This window comes from Chenopodium quinoa, unplaced genomic scaffold (genome assembly GCF_001683475.1).
Source record: "Chenopodium quinoa cultivar QQ74 unplaced genomic scaffold, ASM168347v1, whole genome shotgun sequence".
Classification (NCBI taxonomy): Eukaryota; Viridiplantae; Streptophyta; class Magnoliopsida; order Caryophyllales; family Amaranthaceae; genus Chenopodium; species Chenopodium quinoa.
In genome coordinates, this window is record NW_018743108.1 from 332,401 (window position 1) to 349,295 (window position 16,895).

The 16,895-nt window shown below is 31.0% G+C and overlaps 1 protein-coding gene across 1 annotated transcript; it reads right to left on the minus strand.

Moving 5' to 3' along the window:
• Positions 1-6,096: 6,096 nt before the first annotated feature.
• Positions 6,097-12,259, minus strand: LOC110731945 (histone H3-like centromeric protein HTR12). Its single transcript, XM_021911859.1, has 5 exons — positions 12,216-12,259; positions 11,723-11,936; positions 8,687-8,761; positions 7,877-7,952; positions 6,097-6,858 (listed from the first exon to the last, which is right to left on the minus strand). Exons 2-5 carry the CDS (start codon positions 11,906-11,908, stop codon positions 6,803-6,805), a joined length of 393 nt encoding a protein of 130 aa, XP_021767551.1. The 5' UTR covers positions 11,909-11,936; positions 12,216-12,259; the 3' UTR covers positions 6,097-6,802.
• Positions 12,260-16,895: the final 4,636 nt, after the last annotated feature.

Consider the following 16,895-nt stretch of genomic DNA (forward strand, 5'->3'; position numbering starts at 1 on the left):
TGCCTCGTACCTCTTTCTAATAACAAAATACACACGTTAGTAACTTCAAGGAAAATAATAATATCAACAATTAAATTAAATAATTGAAAGAGAGATTTGAGACCAAACCCTCAGAAATTAAAATCTTTCACGTCTAGGGCGAAGGCAACTTCGAATTTGGCTAGGTTTGTCTAGATCTTGTGAATGTGGAATTTTGTTTGTAAAAGGCTAGGCTAGAAAGAGGGAGAGAGAATCAATAAATTCTTCATGAGAGTTGGTGATTAGAAAAAGGGGAGATATGACTTCTATTTATAGAGAAAAAAGAGGGTCGAAGAATAAGAAAAGAATCCGAATTTGAATCGAAATTAAACTCGATGGACAGCAGTTTTTGCGGATTTTGTTTTTATCATATCTTTTGATCCAGAAGTCCAAATAAGGAATATAATATGTCTTTGGAAAGCTCTTGAAGTCTAATTTTCAACCCAATTAGAATCAGATGAAAATATTTTGTAGATAAAAAGATATGGCCGAAATAAAAGGACGGTGTCAGTTTTGGATAGAGTTTTGTATCTCATTCATTATTTTCGTTATAGCTCGGATTTAATATTATAATATATAATTGGAAAGATAATTTCAAGATCTATCCAACCATATAAAATTTGGATAAATATTATGAGGCACAAAAATAAAATCTGACTGTCTTTGAACATCTTTAAATTCGAATAGAATTAGGATTTAAGAAAAATGAAAATTTTTATTTAACTCAAATTCTTTAATCTTATCTTTTCAAAAAGGATAATTAAAATCTTTTAAAAACTTATAGAAGCTTCTAATTAATCCTAATTAGTTTAGGAATAGGATTAAACCTTTGGATCCTCCACATGATCATTGGATCGTAGGTAAGATCCGATTCGAGCCCAGTTTAGTATTTTAGCCATAACTTCCTCATTATTCATCGGAATTGGGCTTATAATATATTGTTGGAAAGGTCTTTTAAAACCCCATCCAACTACACCATTATTTTACCCTTCCATGGACCAAACTAAACTGGAATGCACGTTTTTTCAAAAATAGGGTAAGAAAAGAAATATTTTCAAAAACAAAAAGAAGAGATATTTTAATAAAAACATCCTCATCACTAGACTTTTCACACTTTTTCTTTGTTCGATAATCAAATGACATGAAAGGTATTCATCACTGGGTTTGGTTTTGGGGAGACACAAATGGGTGTCTACAGTTCCTATTTTTGATAACTTACGACGGTCCAAACGTTAGGGAAAGGGGGGTTCTTAAAAGTGCCTAACCTATTATGACCTGGTAAAATGATTTGAAGGTTGCCACGTGTTGAATCTTCCTCTCCTGGTCTATCTAACATTGCACCCACCACACCCTTAACCATCCACCCAAATTTTCATACCACTTACCTTCCTTGTCATCCCCATCTTTAGCCAATTCCACCCTACAAGCCATGAATTGAATTAAACCACCAAAGCCATACCGAAATTGCAATCGAGAGTGATGGTAGCAATATGGTTCATCAAATATTATTGTTTTTGGTAGCTAGGATAGGGTGTGTTAGGCGTCGTTTTAAATGTGCCTACGTTAAAGCATGTGTGAATATGCTTGACACTCATAGGAAGTGGGAATTGACATAATACGATTAGGGACAAGGAAAGTAGGGAGGCACCAACAAGTTTTTAAGGAACTTGTAAACTGTTCATGGATCATAAAAGGCAACCACGAATAAAGGGACAACGATAGGCAACAACGATTGACTCGTGAAGGTTACACCCCATTCATAATCCATGAGATTACTAACTCCATATGATTCAGAACCATGAAAGGAGGATTAGGGATGATGGTACGAAGTGAGTCATGGAGTCATATTCGCCCGTATTGGCCTCTACTCGATTATTATTGTGAAAAGTGATTCCTGCGATCTCAAAGGCATGCAAACAAAGATTCAATTCTCTCCAATCTATTATTACGCTAAATTGGTTGAATGTTAATGCAGCACATAATTCTAAAATATTAGTGATCACTTGATTAAACAACAAGATTAAAAAGGAACCTAAACCGGTTGTCCAAATTATCTTATTAGGCGTGATTTTCATTTACATATTCCCTTTAACATGCAATATGGTGATCAATAATAACAACAGAACAAACATTAATATTGGAAGCAATTTAACAATAATAGCGTTAGTCAAATCAAATATAAAATAAACTAATCATGATACTACCAATAAGAATAAAAATAAGAGTAATTAAGTGATTAATTACTCACTTTCTGCGTTTCCTTGAATTGCTACATCATGAATAAACTGTTAGTAACTTCACTAAAAATATAAATCACATGAAATTAAATTAAACTAAATAAAAAGTAGAGATGATTTGGTCCAAACCCTCAATTAATTATTTCACGCCTTGGTTTAAGTACAGAACTTTGGGTATTGTATGGACTTCATGGAGTGCTTAGGGGAAGTATGGTGTAATTAGAAATATAGGTTTAAGGCTTAGAGTATGAGAGATAGAGGAGAATGATTTTTGGTGTAGAAGAGAGGAAGAGATAATGATTTGGTGATCAATCTTGTTGATGATTGAAAAAGGGTTATATGACTTCTATTTATAAGGAAAAAGAAAGGTCGAAGAATTAAGAAAACATAAGAATTCGAATTGGAATAATACTCTTGCGATAGACAACAGTTTTTGCGATTTTTGTTTTTATCATATATTTTGATCCAGAAATCGGAATAAGATAAATAATATGTCGTTAGAAAGTGTTGAAGTCTATTTTCTAACCCAATTAAAATCAGACTAAAATACTTTGTAGAATAAAAGATATGGCCAAAATAGTGAGACGGTGTCAGTTTTGGATAGAGTTTGGTATTTCATTCATATCTTCTTCGTTTTAAATTGGAATTGGGCTTATGATATATGGTTGGAAAGCTTATTTCAAGGCCTATACAAAAAATAATAATTGGATCAAAATTATTAGGCTACAAAATCAGTTTTTCTCGGTTTTGTGATGTGGACACGAAAAAGGAAAACAAGTTATGGTTTAGAGAAATGAACTAGGAAATTGATGAAAATTTTACCCTACACCCCAGTGTAGGGTGTTTTACCTACAACCCCCATGAAGCTACATTGTATTGTATCTAGTTAGGGTTCTAGGGTGTTCTACCTACACCCCCCCCCCCCTAAATTTAACAACCTGATTTTTTTCTTTTTTCTTCCGTTGTTAGTTTTCAATTTTTTTTCCTTTCTTTTTTTTATTTCTTTTCTTTACTTATCATTTAATTATCATATGCACTTCTGCTAGTGATATAATAATAGATTATTGTTCATTTTTAAAGTGATAAATGATCATTTGTGTATACAGTTTTGTTTTTGATAGTATTATATTTTAAAATTTTAAAATTTGATCATGTGCAGTTTTGTTATTGAATATTTTATATATTTATAATTGATCATTTTTAAACTTGTTTAAGTTCACTTACAATAATTGTAGATTATAAATTATGCAATATAAAAAAAGGATGATATGGTCTATGAAGAAGCAACTAATTAAGTCTGAAATTTAGGGCAAAGGATTTAAATCTCAAGCAGAAGCTTATGAAATATATATGGAATATGCTTTTAAGAAAGATTTATAATTGAAAATTGTTTTAAAATGGTAATGCTCAATCACAACTGTAAGTTATTATGAACATTTAGTCAAATTTCTGTTTTGGTATGACCATTGTATTTGTAGTAGGCACTAGCTAGATCACTAGATATTTATTTAATAAGGATTTGGCTATATGTAGTGCTCAAGGAAAAAGAAACTGGATTGTTTCCTTCATTCTTAATAAAATCAAAGCTAAGTGAATTTGTATATCATCAAATATGATCATTATATATATACCATCTAGATGTTTTGTTTATGAACATCTTGTTTTTCTAATATGATCATTATATATATACTATCTAGATGTTATGTGATTTATATTAATACTCAATCAGAGAAAAGAAAAGGTTTATTTCTTTCTTAATAAAATCAAAATACATTATATTGTATTTCACCAAAGATTAGATATTAAAATATATAATACAATTTCATACGTATAATCAAATAAAATAAACTTCCTTCTCGATTCAAATTCAGAGAATTCAAGCACGTGTTATTATTTCATATTGCTTAGTGACTCCACGTCTTCTTGATTTTCTTAGTTCTGCCGCCTTTCTTTTTTCCTTGCTATTGTGTGGTTTAACTCATTATATTCACTGTTCATTGTTTAACTAATAGACAAAAACATATAAGTTATCGTATTAGACTTGAGCAAGAATAAGTATTAGAATGAAACAATTTTCATATAAATATGAACATGCATGAGTATAACATACAATTGACATGATTGATGTGGAAATGAACATCTATCAATATAAATGAACATATATATATAATATATAAATTAATTGAACATATATTAGTGTGGAAATGACCATCTAGTAATATGGAAATGAACAACTATTGATACATAAATGAACATATTTATGTAATTCAACAAGGAAATGAACAACTATTATTATTAATACATAAATGAACATATTTACATAATTAACATGGAAATGAACATCTATTAATATATAATTGAACATTTATTAGTATGAAAATGACCATGAAAGGTAATGATTGAAGAACATGAAATATATACATGAATAAACTCTTGAAGCTATTAATATTTAATTTACCATGCATCTACATAAGAAATGACATATATTGAAATTCAAAATTGAAATGAATATGAAATATTTGAAGGAAATGATTAAAATATGAATTTTTATCAAAATTATAAAAATCATATATTAATATGTAAAATTGTGAATGATCGTATACTTTTATGAGATTGAACATCCACCAAAATAATAATGAACAATCATCAAAATAATTTTCCACTCCAAACTATGAAAAGGGATAAACATTATTACATAAATGACTATGTACTATTATATGAATGAACATGTATACTAGTCATTTATTAAAATGTGAATGGTTGCATACTAATATATAAATGAACATCTAACAAAATGGAAATGAACATTCATAAAAAAAAAAATAAAAAAAAATACTACGAATTTCCTGAAATTGTTTCCTTTGCTCTGCAAAAAAAATTAAGAATATACTGATTTAATTTACTAGTTTTATAATAAAAATTACTTTTGATTTACTAAAACTACAGTATAATAATTACGTTGATAAACATTTTTTCATGGTTGATGTTTCGATTATCATCCCAAAATATATAGCAACAAAAAAATTAGTAAAATCTAGGGCTTATACTTTTTTTTTGTTCCAAATTCAAATAAAATAACTTACTCTTTAGAATTTCACCTTATGTTGTTGAATTTCATAGTAGTTGAACAATTTTTACGATAATCTTGTAAAATTTTACAGTTAAAACTTTTGATAAGAGAGAAAATGGCAAAGAAATGGGTGTAGAGAGAGAAAAATTAGAGAGATGAGTGAGGAGAGAGAAAATGATTGTTTTTATTTTATTTTATTATATAATATGTGTGGTAGGGGGATTAATTAAATAAGTTACTGCAAATAAAGGTTAGAGGTTAGTGTTGGGGGGGGGAGTTAGATCAAACGACGTTGTTTTGTACGGGGGTGTAGTTAGATGACCCTACACTAGGGTGTAGGATTCATCAATTAGGAAATGGATTAGTTTATGAAATGTATTGAATGGAAACATGAATTTAAGCACTCCAAAGTTTAGATACTCAACCCGACCAATAATGGCGGTGAAAGATTGTTCAGGGTGTGTAGCAGCTGGTAGATAACATGAAGATGGTGAAAAGGATGGAGGTGAGTGTTTAGAGTGGCGGAGGATTAGCTTTTTAATAACGCCTAACGAAAACAAGACATGGCATTATTAACGAATATTAATCGACCCGGCCGATAAAAATGTGTTAGGGGTCATTATTAGCACCCCCCTAACGTTAGGACCATCCTAAAATGATAGATAGTAGGGATCGTTCAAAGAGGACAAGTCACTACTCACTACTAACGTTAATATTTTGTAATACTATTACATAAATAAATAATTTAAATAAATAAAATATTACCTCCGTTACATTTTATGTGCAACAAAAACATCAGACTTCTAGACAAATTTGTATGTGAGTGGTAAATGGAGAAAGAAATATAAAAAAGCATGTGATGTGGAGAGAAATAGGGAGAAATAACGACCTATAAAAGAAAAGAAAACATTTGTTGCAAATAAAGTGTAGCATCTATTTTTAGTAAATGTTGCACGTAATATAAAACAGAGGCAGTTCAAAAGCAAATGAGTTCTAAGGCAAAACGAATTTGAAATGCTAACAGGTCTGGCTATCTACTTAAAATCACAGATTTCCCTCCAGTCAAACATTATGTGCTTCACATTTCAGCATTAGTTGACAACAAAAGGTTGTCTGTAAGATGCTATAATGGCAAACAAAGGCGCAATAGTGACACATCAGTGCAATCTTCGAGCAAATGGAAACCCGCTCTTCTCTGTAAGACTGTAAGTTCCTCTTGACCGGACTGTCAGTATGCTTTGACACAGAAAAGATTTGAAAGTAGTTGTTCTCAGGATGCTGGTTTCCAATAACCAGTAAAATCAAACAATTGTTCTTAGCCACACAACACAAACTGCATTTGCCACTAAGTCAGGATGCTACATCATGAGTTGCTCAGTTTTCATCTGGTGATTCTGATTACATTGGACTACAGTCTACTGCAGTATATACAGGTGAAACCAACAACTAATACAAGTGTTTGGCCTATAAATATCAGTCACCAGCCCCTTTCTCTCCCTCCAATCCTTCGCGCCAATTCAAAATCCTTTTTCACTGCATCAAAATTGTAAATCAGAAGAGAAATCCAGCAGGAAGGCAACCAGTCAAAATATACCATTTTTCAACTAGTTTAAAAAGAATTCTGCAAAAATTGAGGCCTTGCCTTTTGTGACTTAACCAATCATTACATAAGGCTTAATATTATAATTTGATGATTACGTGACCCCAAATGAAAAAAAAAAAAAAAAACTGTCCACAACTTTAACATATATATGAACAGGAACGCTTATGGCTCATCTTCATCAGATCATCAAGAATAGGAAGAATGCCTGCACTTGTGGGCAATTGCCAAATAGTCTAAACCCCTCTCTTTTGTATTTTAATTAGGGCTACATCCAATGATTTTAATATTCTACCACTAGCAATTAATTTATTTCAAACCAACCCGATTACTATCTATTACATGGTTGTTATCTTTTATTATTAATTTTTTTTTCTTACAGAGTATTTTATGGTGGATTGGTGGTTAGCAGACAAAAACCAATGCCTTAAGCCAAAGCTAAAGGGAACAAGGATGAAGAATGCATAAAAACTTATCTATTCTGAATATCTGATGCTAAGTTTGCAGAGGCGTGCAAGTCAACAAATATATTATATCCCTGGAAATAGAAGCTTAGTAGTATTCAAGCAGGATAAATCATGACACTCATCAACATGATTTATAGAAAGTTCTGATAAAGCAAATCAAGTCAATTATGAGGTGAAACACCCCTTAAGAATCAGGATAAGACTTATCCAGAGAAATAATACGAAGTGTAATTATAAAGTGATTTCTTAGACAAATGATGAATTAGCTAGGAATTAATTGAGCACAATTGCAGCAGCTACTAGACAAGATATAGTAGATGCATCAAACAAACATGGACACAAGATTCAGCATTAATTGCAGAGGACAATTTTCTAACCAAAAAATAAAAACCTATTGGCCAGATTTTTGGTCATGAAATTGATACCCAGTTGTGTTAACTTAATCCATAATAGAAGCAGCACCCAAATAACTCCAAACACTTACTGAGTGTTACTCGTTTGGCATGAATGGCACAAAGCATCCCATCTTCAAACAAACGAACAATGAAAGCCTCTGCAGCCTACACACAGTAAACTATCTATTAAGCACATGCATAAAGGATTTTAACAAAAGCATCTGAACATAAAGAAATATAATTATTGAAATCAAGAATCTGGACTTATACAAAGTCTCACTAGTCAAAGCCAGAAGTTTTCAGGAAAAAAAAATAAGATGGGGTGTGCCGGTGGGGTGGGTTTGGGGGGGGGGGGTGTACAGTTGGCCACCTTAATAATCGTAAACAACAAAGACCGAATGTCCTTTCGAGTCTAAATAAAGAAAAGAAGTCAAACAACCACATATTAGGAAGAGAGCATGAAGTAAATAAAGTACTTAAAGCTTAAAACACATGATGTCAAAAGATTCTAAACTCAAAAGAGTGCATTATCCGATAAATTCAACATTCTGAAGGACCTAATCCTGTGCAAAAAGTTAGTTTTCCCCCCTTTCTGTCAATTGTTTTCATGGTAAATAGTTATCTATTTCTCAATTTGATTCCCAATTTAGCTGTGCAAACACATTAAAAAATATTAATAAAAAAGGTTAAAAAAAAAAAATAAGGCCATCAAATTATACAGTAATGAGTGCGTAGGGGTCAATAAGAAGAGATTGTTTCAAATCCTGTTTAAATATCCTAAGACAATGCCCAAACAAGCATAAACCAAGTTATGATTGACACAGATCACTTTTGGCAGAAATATAATACAGACTAAAATCTGGACTCAGAAATTAAAAGATTATAAAATAAGGTCTAACCTCTTGAATGGCCATCAGAGCTTCAGCTTGCCAACGACCAATTTTAGGAGAGAACTGGTGAGTAATCTCTCTCACCTATAAAAATAACTGTCAGTGTGATGGTGTATACCAAAGTTGCAAGAGATGTAAGAGATAAAAGGTAGCAAGTACTTTACCATAACAAAAAAGTTCTAAAAGCACCAAACCAACCATAAAAATTGTACTATAACAATAATAGATTAGTGCAGTCTCATTAAAACTTAAAAGGCATTGTTCTGATCAAACCCAAATTACATAGACATGAAAAAAGAGCCTAACCTGAAATTCTCCAACCCAACCTAGATGGGGGCATAATGACATATAGCTAATCTAACCTAGTGCATTACATTTCGCAATAAAAAAAATAAGTAAATATGAAATATAAACATGTTAATTAAAATGAGATTAAGATATTAAAATGAAATTCTAACAATGCCAGGCCATCTTTCTCTATTTTGAACTCAACTGGCTATATTTTCCTTAATTTTATTTGGCGGAAAAACGAAAGTTTCATTGTAACGTACAGGACAGTTATCATTTGGGTGTGTTACGATTTAGATTGGTTTATGATGCATTATTATGGTTTGGTTAGAATCAAAAAGACAAATGAAGGCTCACGCTCACTTCTTTCCACTTCATTGAACTTAGCTTTTCCATATGCTAGCTCTACCAATTATTAAGTGCTCCATTCACTTCTTACATTCATTGTTTCATTTAATTCTACTTCCCCAAGTCAGTGAGAATTAAATTCACGGCTTCACACCAATAAAATTCTATCACGAGTTGATATTCTGTTACTTAAAACATGAGCCAAATATTGAAAAGAACTTGGTAATGGGCACACATTAGTCCATCTTACAAGTACCAAAGAGGAAAATACACTTCCCTTAATAAAGAATAGGATATGGACCAGCAAATTATACAATTTCCAAGTAACATAAAGAAGTGAATCAAAGTGATCTTTCAAGAAGTATACTAATAAATCAAATACGTAAAACTCATGCTAGTATGTAGCATCCACAGTAGAAAAATGAATCAATCAAGAATTAGAGTGGATTGGAGTATAGAATACATTTTTTGTAAGTACCAGACTGGGAATAAATTTAAGAGCTTTAGATTCAACAAGATCTAGGGTTCAACTTAGAAAAACTTGTGGATTTGAGAACTGATTTGACAGTTGCTCAAACTGATGTAGAACACCCTATTGTCGATATATACTCAGTTCACATCAGATAGTAGTAGGTACTATTCCTACTCGCAAAATTTAGCATCTGATTTACTCAGGCTTAATCAAAATAGAGAAATATTGGCTTATGCAGCATAAAAAAGGTTGATAGAGAAACTAAATTAACTTATTCATACTAGGATAGTAGAATGATCTTACATAGGCAATTTATTAGTTTAAGGCCTTGTTTGGTTGCAACAATTTTATGTAAGCACTCAAAATTCCTAGGAAATACATAAATGGTTGTTATTTGGTTAAACAAAAAAAATGCAAAATGGAGGAAATAGAAATTCCTAGGAATTTCAATTTTCCACATGTGGGATTCATTTACCCACCTCCCCCTAGGTCAATCAAATTTCCTAGGAATTGTAATTTCCCTAATGCCAACCAAACACACTAAGCAATTTCCTAGGAATTGGAGGAAGGAAATAATTTCCCATGAATTGTAAATTACCATGGAAAGTTAATTCCCTTTGCAACCAGACGTGTCTTAAGACTTCGGCCAACTCATGAATCACCTCAAATTAATATAAATCTTGAGAGCTTTTTATGAGCACCAATAGAAACTTTGACTGAAAGATAATGTGTTTTAGATTGGACAGCATACCCTTGTATTAGACAATACAGTAGCTTTTACATGCAACTTGGTGATATCCCTAACTCCTGCAAGTCACAAAAGCAAGCAAGGGTCCTTTTATCATTAAGTTCCTTTGATAGTAGTTTTCATGTATACTTCTTTAGGATGTGGTTTTATCATTAATGTTTTACTCTTCCTTACAACAATACTCCCTCTAATTATACAAAGTATATTGTTACCATCCATGTTAATTTCACTGACTTTCTCTGACATCCTAAATTAGAATACATATGTTACTAGTTGTGGATTGAAAAAGTTATATTGGGATATATGTTATATGCATTGTTTAACCAGATAAGATTGATACAATGGGACAAGCCAAAAGAAGGTGAAAATGTCTTTAAGTTGGAGGCAGTATTAGTATACAATGACATTTTCGAAAATGTCCCATCAAGTGCGAGGGATTAGGTCAATAAGATAACACTAAAATGCTTGGCTTATTACCTCACTAAGCTCTTAAATGAACTCACAGTCAACAATCCACCTCTTTTTTGAGGAAAGTTCAGCTTCTATATACAAAAACAACAATTTCGTTTGGCATTGTTGTAGTTTTTTTATTTTTGGTTTTTTATTTTCTAAAAGTATATGATATGAGTCCCATAATTAATAAAAAATTATATAAACTTATTAAAATTATGGTAATTTTTAAAACTGACAACAGAAAAGTAGAAACACCTTTTTCTTGTTTCCTGTTTTTGGTTTTTGGTTTTCAAAAAATCAGGAAACTGAAAACCAAAACTGATGCCAAACAAACCCATTTACATTGAAGTTTTTAATATATCAAATTAGATTGCCACCATATAAGAGAGAACATATCATCAACTCAGATACACCTCCACTTAAAGTATACCAAGGTACCGACAACAAACACTACTTCAATCCCAACTCTTAGCAAATGAAGCAAACCAAGGTTTACTAGGCTTCACATCAATCATCTTAAACGGAATTATTGGAAATTTTTTATATTTCCAAATTTGGATTCATATACTTTCTCTAATACTTTTATAAACACTACATATTCCTACCTAAACAAAACTTGGTCTCATGTTAATAGTGGGTTAGACATTGCACAAAATGGCTAATTGAGTTTATTTCTACCAAAACATGAGCAAAAAATCAAATATTGTTCAAATTGGTTGATGAAAGTACTGCATACCGTTCGGATAAAAGGCGCAGCAGGAATCAATAGGTTAACAGATTTCTGAATTTTGCGAATTTCCCTGAGAGCAACTGTGCCTGGCCGATAACGGTAAGACCGGCCCCGTCCCGTACCCACGGCAGGAGTGGTGGCGGCCCCAGGACTTGGGAGAGAAGCTCTTTTTTTAGTGTTTCGTTTAACCATTACAATTTACAGTGTTATAAACAGTAGCCTGCAATATATGAGCAACCAAATTTGAGTCAATCACCAAAATTAGGCCCAAAAATCTCATATTGTTGCACATAGAAAAATCATAGCTTTAGAGCAACAACCTCAATTGCACATAAAAAAATCATAGCAAATAAAAACGCTCGAAATTATCTTTCAAATTTTCAGTAATTATAACCAATAATTCAATGGTCGGAAGAACCCTAAATTGAGCATAACAAGTAAAATGTGGAACTAAACCAAAGTCTATAATGAGAATTTAATTTTAGGAAATTAATGTTACCTGAGAAGTTGTTTCAATGGAGGAGAGAAAGCTCTGAGCAAGCTTCAATGGAGAAGTCTGCGCACGCTTAAAATGGAAGAGAGAGAGAGAGAGAGAGAGAGAGAGAGAGAGAGAGAGAGAGAGAGAGAGAGAGAGAGAGAGTGGAACGTAAATAAAATTGAAAAGCGGGAAAACAAATGAAACACAAAAGTACTTCTCAAAATTTTGAAAAACCAAAAACCTGAAAATTTTAATGTCGCGGCATACGATTTGAATTTTTATTTTATTTTATTTTATTTTATTTTAAGAGGAACTAGTAGTATTTATCCTATGCCCGGTTTAAATTTTTTATGAGATGTTTTTTTTTAGTAAAGGCCGGGTTGAATCGGTTGAGAGAAATGATACACATACACTGGGTGTATGAGGGGTAAACATACACCACCAGTAAAAAACTGCCACATACGATTTAAATTTTTTATGAGATGTTTTTTAGTAAAGATCGGGTTGAATCGGTTGAGAGAAATGATACACATATACATACACTGGGTGTACGTGGGGTGGGGTAAACATACACCACCAGTAAAACTGCCACACACCCAAAGCTGAAAATAAAAGAGGGAAAAATGAGGGGGAATTTTTTTGCTTTATGGAGCCACAAAGTAAGGTTAAGCGGGATATTAATATTGGTGCCAAACTTCTATTAATTGTGAGCTCAACCTTCAATAAATTACTTTTTATAACAACTTCTTTGCACGTAAAAAACAAAAGACTAATCCAAGCATTAAAATTATAGTTGGAGAAGAAAATATGGAAGCCATTAACGGTGTAAAATTTTTTGACAATTTTTTTTTTTTCGAGAATAATATGAACTCCATACTCCGTCCTATTAAACTAACACACTTTATACTCGTATTAAACTGATATTCAATACAGCAAGTTCCTTTTTTAAGAAAAACATTCAACAATTCATGTCTTAAAATTTTATTTCACACCAAATTAAAGTTGTGTTAACGTCTAATTTCAAATGCAATTATAATTGTCATTAGATTGTTAAATATATAATCCTTTCGAATTTTAATTTAATTGTTTTTGTTATTTAATTGAATTCAATAATAATCTGGTTTTGACAAACTTCTAGAATCGTGCAAAGCATTTGTTGACAGAGAAATCTAATTAGAACATGGTATTGAGTTATAGTTGATGTTAGTAAGTTTAATGATAATTTAGTAACAAATACAATATATATTAGTATCAATGTAGCATACATATTGGATGTACAAAACTTGATAAGTACATGTATTGAGTTGTAGTTGGTGTTACGTACTACCCTGTTTGATCTACTATAGTAAGTTTGATATAGATATTATACTCAAAGGCATGAGTAAGAAGATCAAATTGACACATAACTTGGATTATTTGTATTATATTTCAAAAACAAAATATTAGTAATAGGTTACTAATAAATTCTAAGTTATCGTTGGACAAAAATAAAATAAAAACCAATTCAACAGGTTTTGTAATTAAATAGCATTCAAACCTACAATTTTATTAAAGTGAAATTATTTTTGCTAAACTGAAATTATTTTTACAAAATCTCTATTTTATTTCTTCTTTATATTAATTGATTTTTACTGAATTGAAATTATTTTTACTGAACTGAAATTATTTTTGTTGGACTGAACTTATTTTAACTGAATTGAACTTATTTTTACTAAACTAAAATTATTTTTACTGAATATTATTTTGTAAGGTGAAATGAACAGGGCTTAAATAAGCCACGTATATCATGCATCTAGTACCGTGTCTCAAAGTTAATGTTTTTCTTCTTTATATTATTTTACCACATTGACCCTTTTTTCTTTTAAAAAATATATACTCCAACTCTTGGTATTAAATAAAAATTTTTTTTGTTAATTTCCTTGAAAATGGGATTTTCACCATTATATTATCATGAGAATATAAATAATGCTCCGTTCTTTTATTATTGAACCATATTAGTTGGTTATAACTTTTTTGGTAGTGGAAAAAAGGAAGAGATAGAGGGTGAAAGTACAAAAAATTATCCATATAATGTAAGCATAAACTAAAGAATCAAGTGATAAAATAATTCAATGATGGAGGGTTAAAAAAAATAGTGAAGGATTAAAAATAAATAATGAAGGGTTAAAAACAATTATATGTGGAATACAAAAAATAATATCACCTACCAAAAAACCATTATGGTAAAAAATTCCCAAAAAAAAATCTTAATTTTGTATTTGACACACGCTCCCATATGGCAACACGCACATATGACAATTAATTTATTACTCATTAGATTAAGTGTTTGTTTAGTTCACCTTATTTTCGTTGGATTTATCTTAATGTATATTATTGAAATATTGAGTTGTTATTAGAATTTTATTTTATATAATATAGACATATAGGGCTTGTTTACTTAATTTCACTTCAATTCAGTTCAGCTTCTAATTTCCCTCTCTCATAAAATTATCATTTCAGCTTAGCTCAGCTCAGTTCAGTTCCAATCAGTTCAGTTCAACTCTAATCAGTTCAATTCAGTTCAGCTCATTTCAATAAATGTGAACAGACCCATAGTAGCAATAAAAGATGGTCAAAGTTGATAAAAAAAAAGTCAAATATTCCAATAATTCTGGGACAAACGGAGCATTAAATTACCTAGATAGTTAATTCTCATTATTAGACACTTCAATTATTTTATAACATAGAGTTAAAAATATATCCATTCCATTGTTTTGAAATAATGCATCTATATCTTCCCTCATTGTGTTTACAACATATATATTCTCATGAAATCATAACTTCAATGGATTTATTTTAGGACATGTTCTTTCAGCTTAATTTCTATTCAATTCAGTTTAGTTCATTTCATTTTAGTTCCTAATTTTCTACTCCTATAAACAATTCAGTTCAGTTCAATTCAGTTGAGTTGAGTTTAATACGTAAATCAGAACATGCTTTGATCTTAATTTAAGAAAAAGGTTGATGATTAAAATTGTTATATTCATTTGGAGTACAAACAGTTATTATCTCTTATAGTATAAAATTACTAACATTTTTATAACACTTGATTCTTTGAAAAACTACAGTGCTACTACAAATTTTATTTTATTTTTTTAAAAAAAGTCATTTTCACGAGGAAAAAAATTTGGCACTAATAAGAACTTGGTGTTTGAACTCAAAACCAAATATATATGCATTTTTAGTGTTGCTTTGTAATCAAGATTGCGGAATATTTACTATGTTAATGATTGGAGACTTTTAAATAACTATATACTTCGTACTTAATATCTTTGGTTTTTTGCAAACCAGTATATGTTTCGAAATATTATTTAAATCGTCGGAGTTACTAATAAAATATATTACCAAAAGACGCAAAAAACTTATACTGCTTACTAGCTACACAAAGTCACAAATACGTCCTTGATTTTTTAAGCTCGTCCTTAAATTATTGATATATATATATATATATATATATATATATATATATATATATATATATATATATACTTGTAGTACTTTTTGTAAAAAAAATATATAAGGATATACTTGTAGACACCTACTTTTGGCCTCTTGTCCCGAAAGGAAGTGCGATGATGTTACGAAAATTCGTTCTTCATGTTAAATCAAAGTTAAAGTGTTTATGGACTACAAAATGCATTTTTGAAACCCATATTTAAGACCAATTTATCTTAGAGCCTTGTTCGATTATTAATTAGGCCTAAAACATGTTCATACATGTTTAAACTTGATTAATAACGGACCCAAATGCGGCAAATGCAATGATTGGATCCAATGGAACCTACATTGTTGAAAAACGAGCCAAAAAGATAAACCAACCATCAAATTCCCATGCAAAGCCTATACATATGGATATCCCTTTCAAATATCTTTCCAACGATATATTATAAGCCAAATTCCGAGCCAAAACGAAGAAGTTATGATCAAAACACTAAACCAGGCCTTAAAACCGACACCCTTGCACTCTAACGGCCATAACTTTTGATCCACAAGATATTTTAACCTAATTAAAATGGCATTGGAAAGTAGACATTCAAATATTTCCAATGATATCTTACACACCTTAATCCAACTCCGCAATCAAAAGTTATGGAAGTTTTAAAAACGCGCTTTCGTATAAGGCAAACCGCAAACCAGCGCAACTCAATAAGTTGCGCGCGCCTGGCGCGCACGACTCTTTTTGATGCGCGCGGCACCCAGCGTGACTCAGAGAGTTGCGCGCACCACCTGACGGCGCGACTCTAAAACCCTAAACCTAGATCCCTACACCTATAAATAGGGGTCTTCGTTCAGCATTACGAGGACAAGAAAAATCAGAATTAAAACCCTATTATTCTCAAAACCCTAATCTCTCTACTTTTCTTACTATCATACTACTTTTTCGTCTTTCTTCCCAACTATCCTTCAACCCTAATCCATCCATTGAAGCTCTTGAAGGTACGAAGAAGAAAGAAAGTCCATAAACACATTACACGGAGATTTAACATAAAAAAAAAAAAAGAATGGTTAGTTTCCTGAGCACTTAGATAAATCATTTTTCCTTTATTGTTTAAATAACTTTAATTGAATAAATAGTGTTGTTTGATCACCTTAAACAAACTTTTTATTAATTAATTCACATAGTATTCTTTTGTTAATCGAGAATAGAATTTGATAATTAAT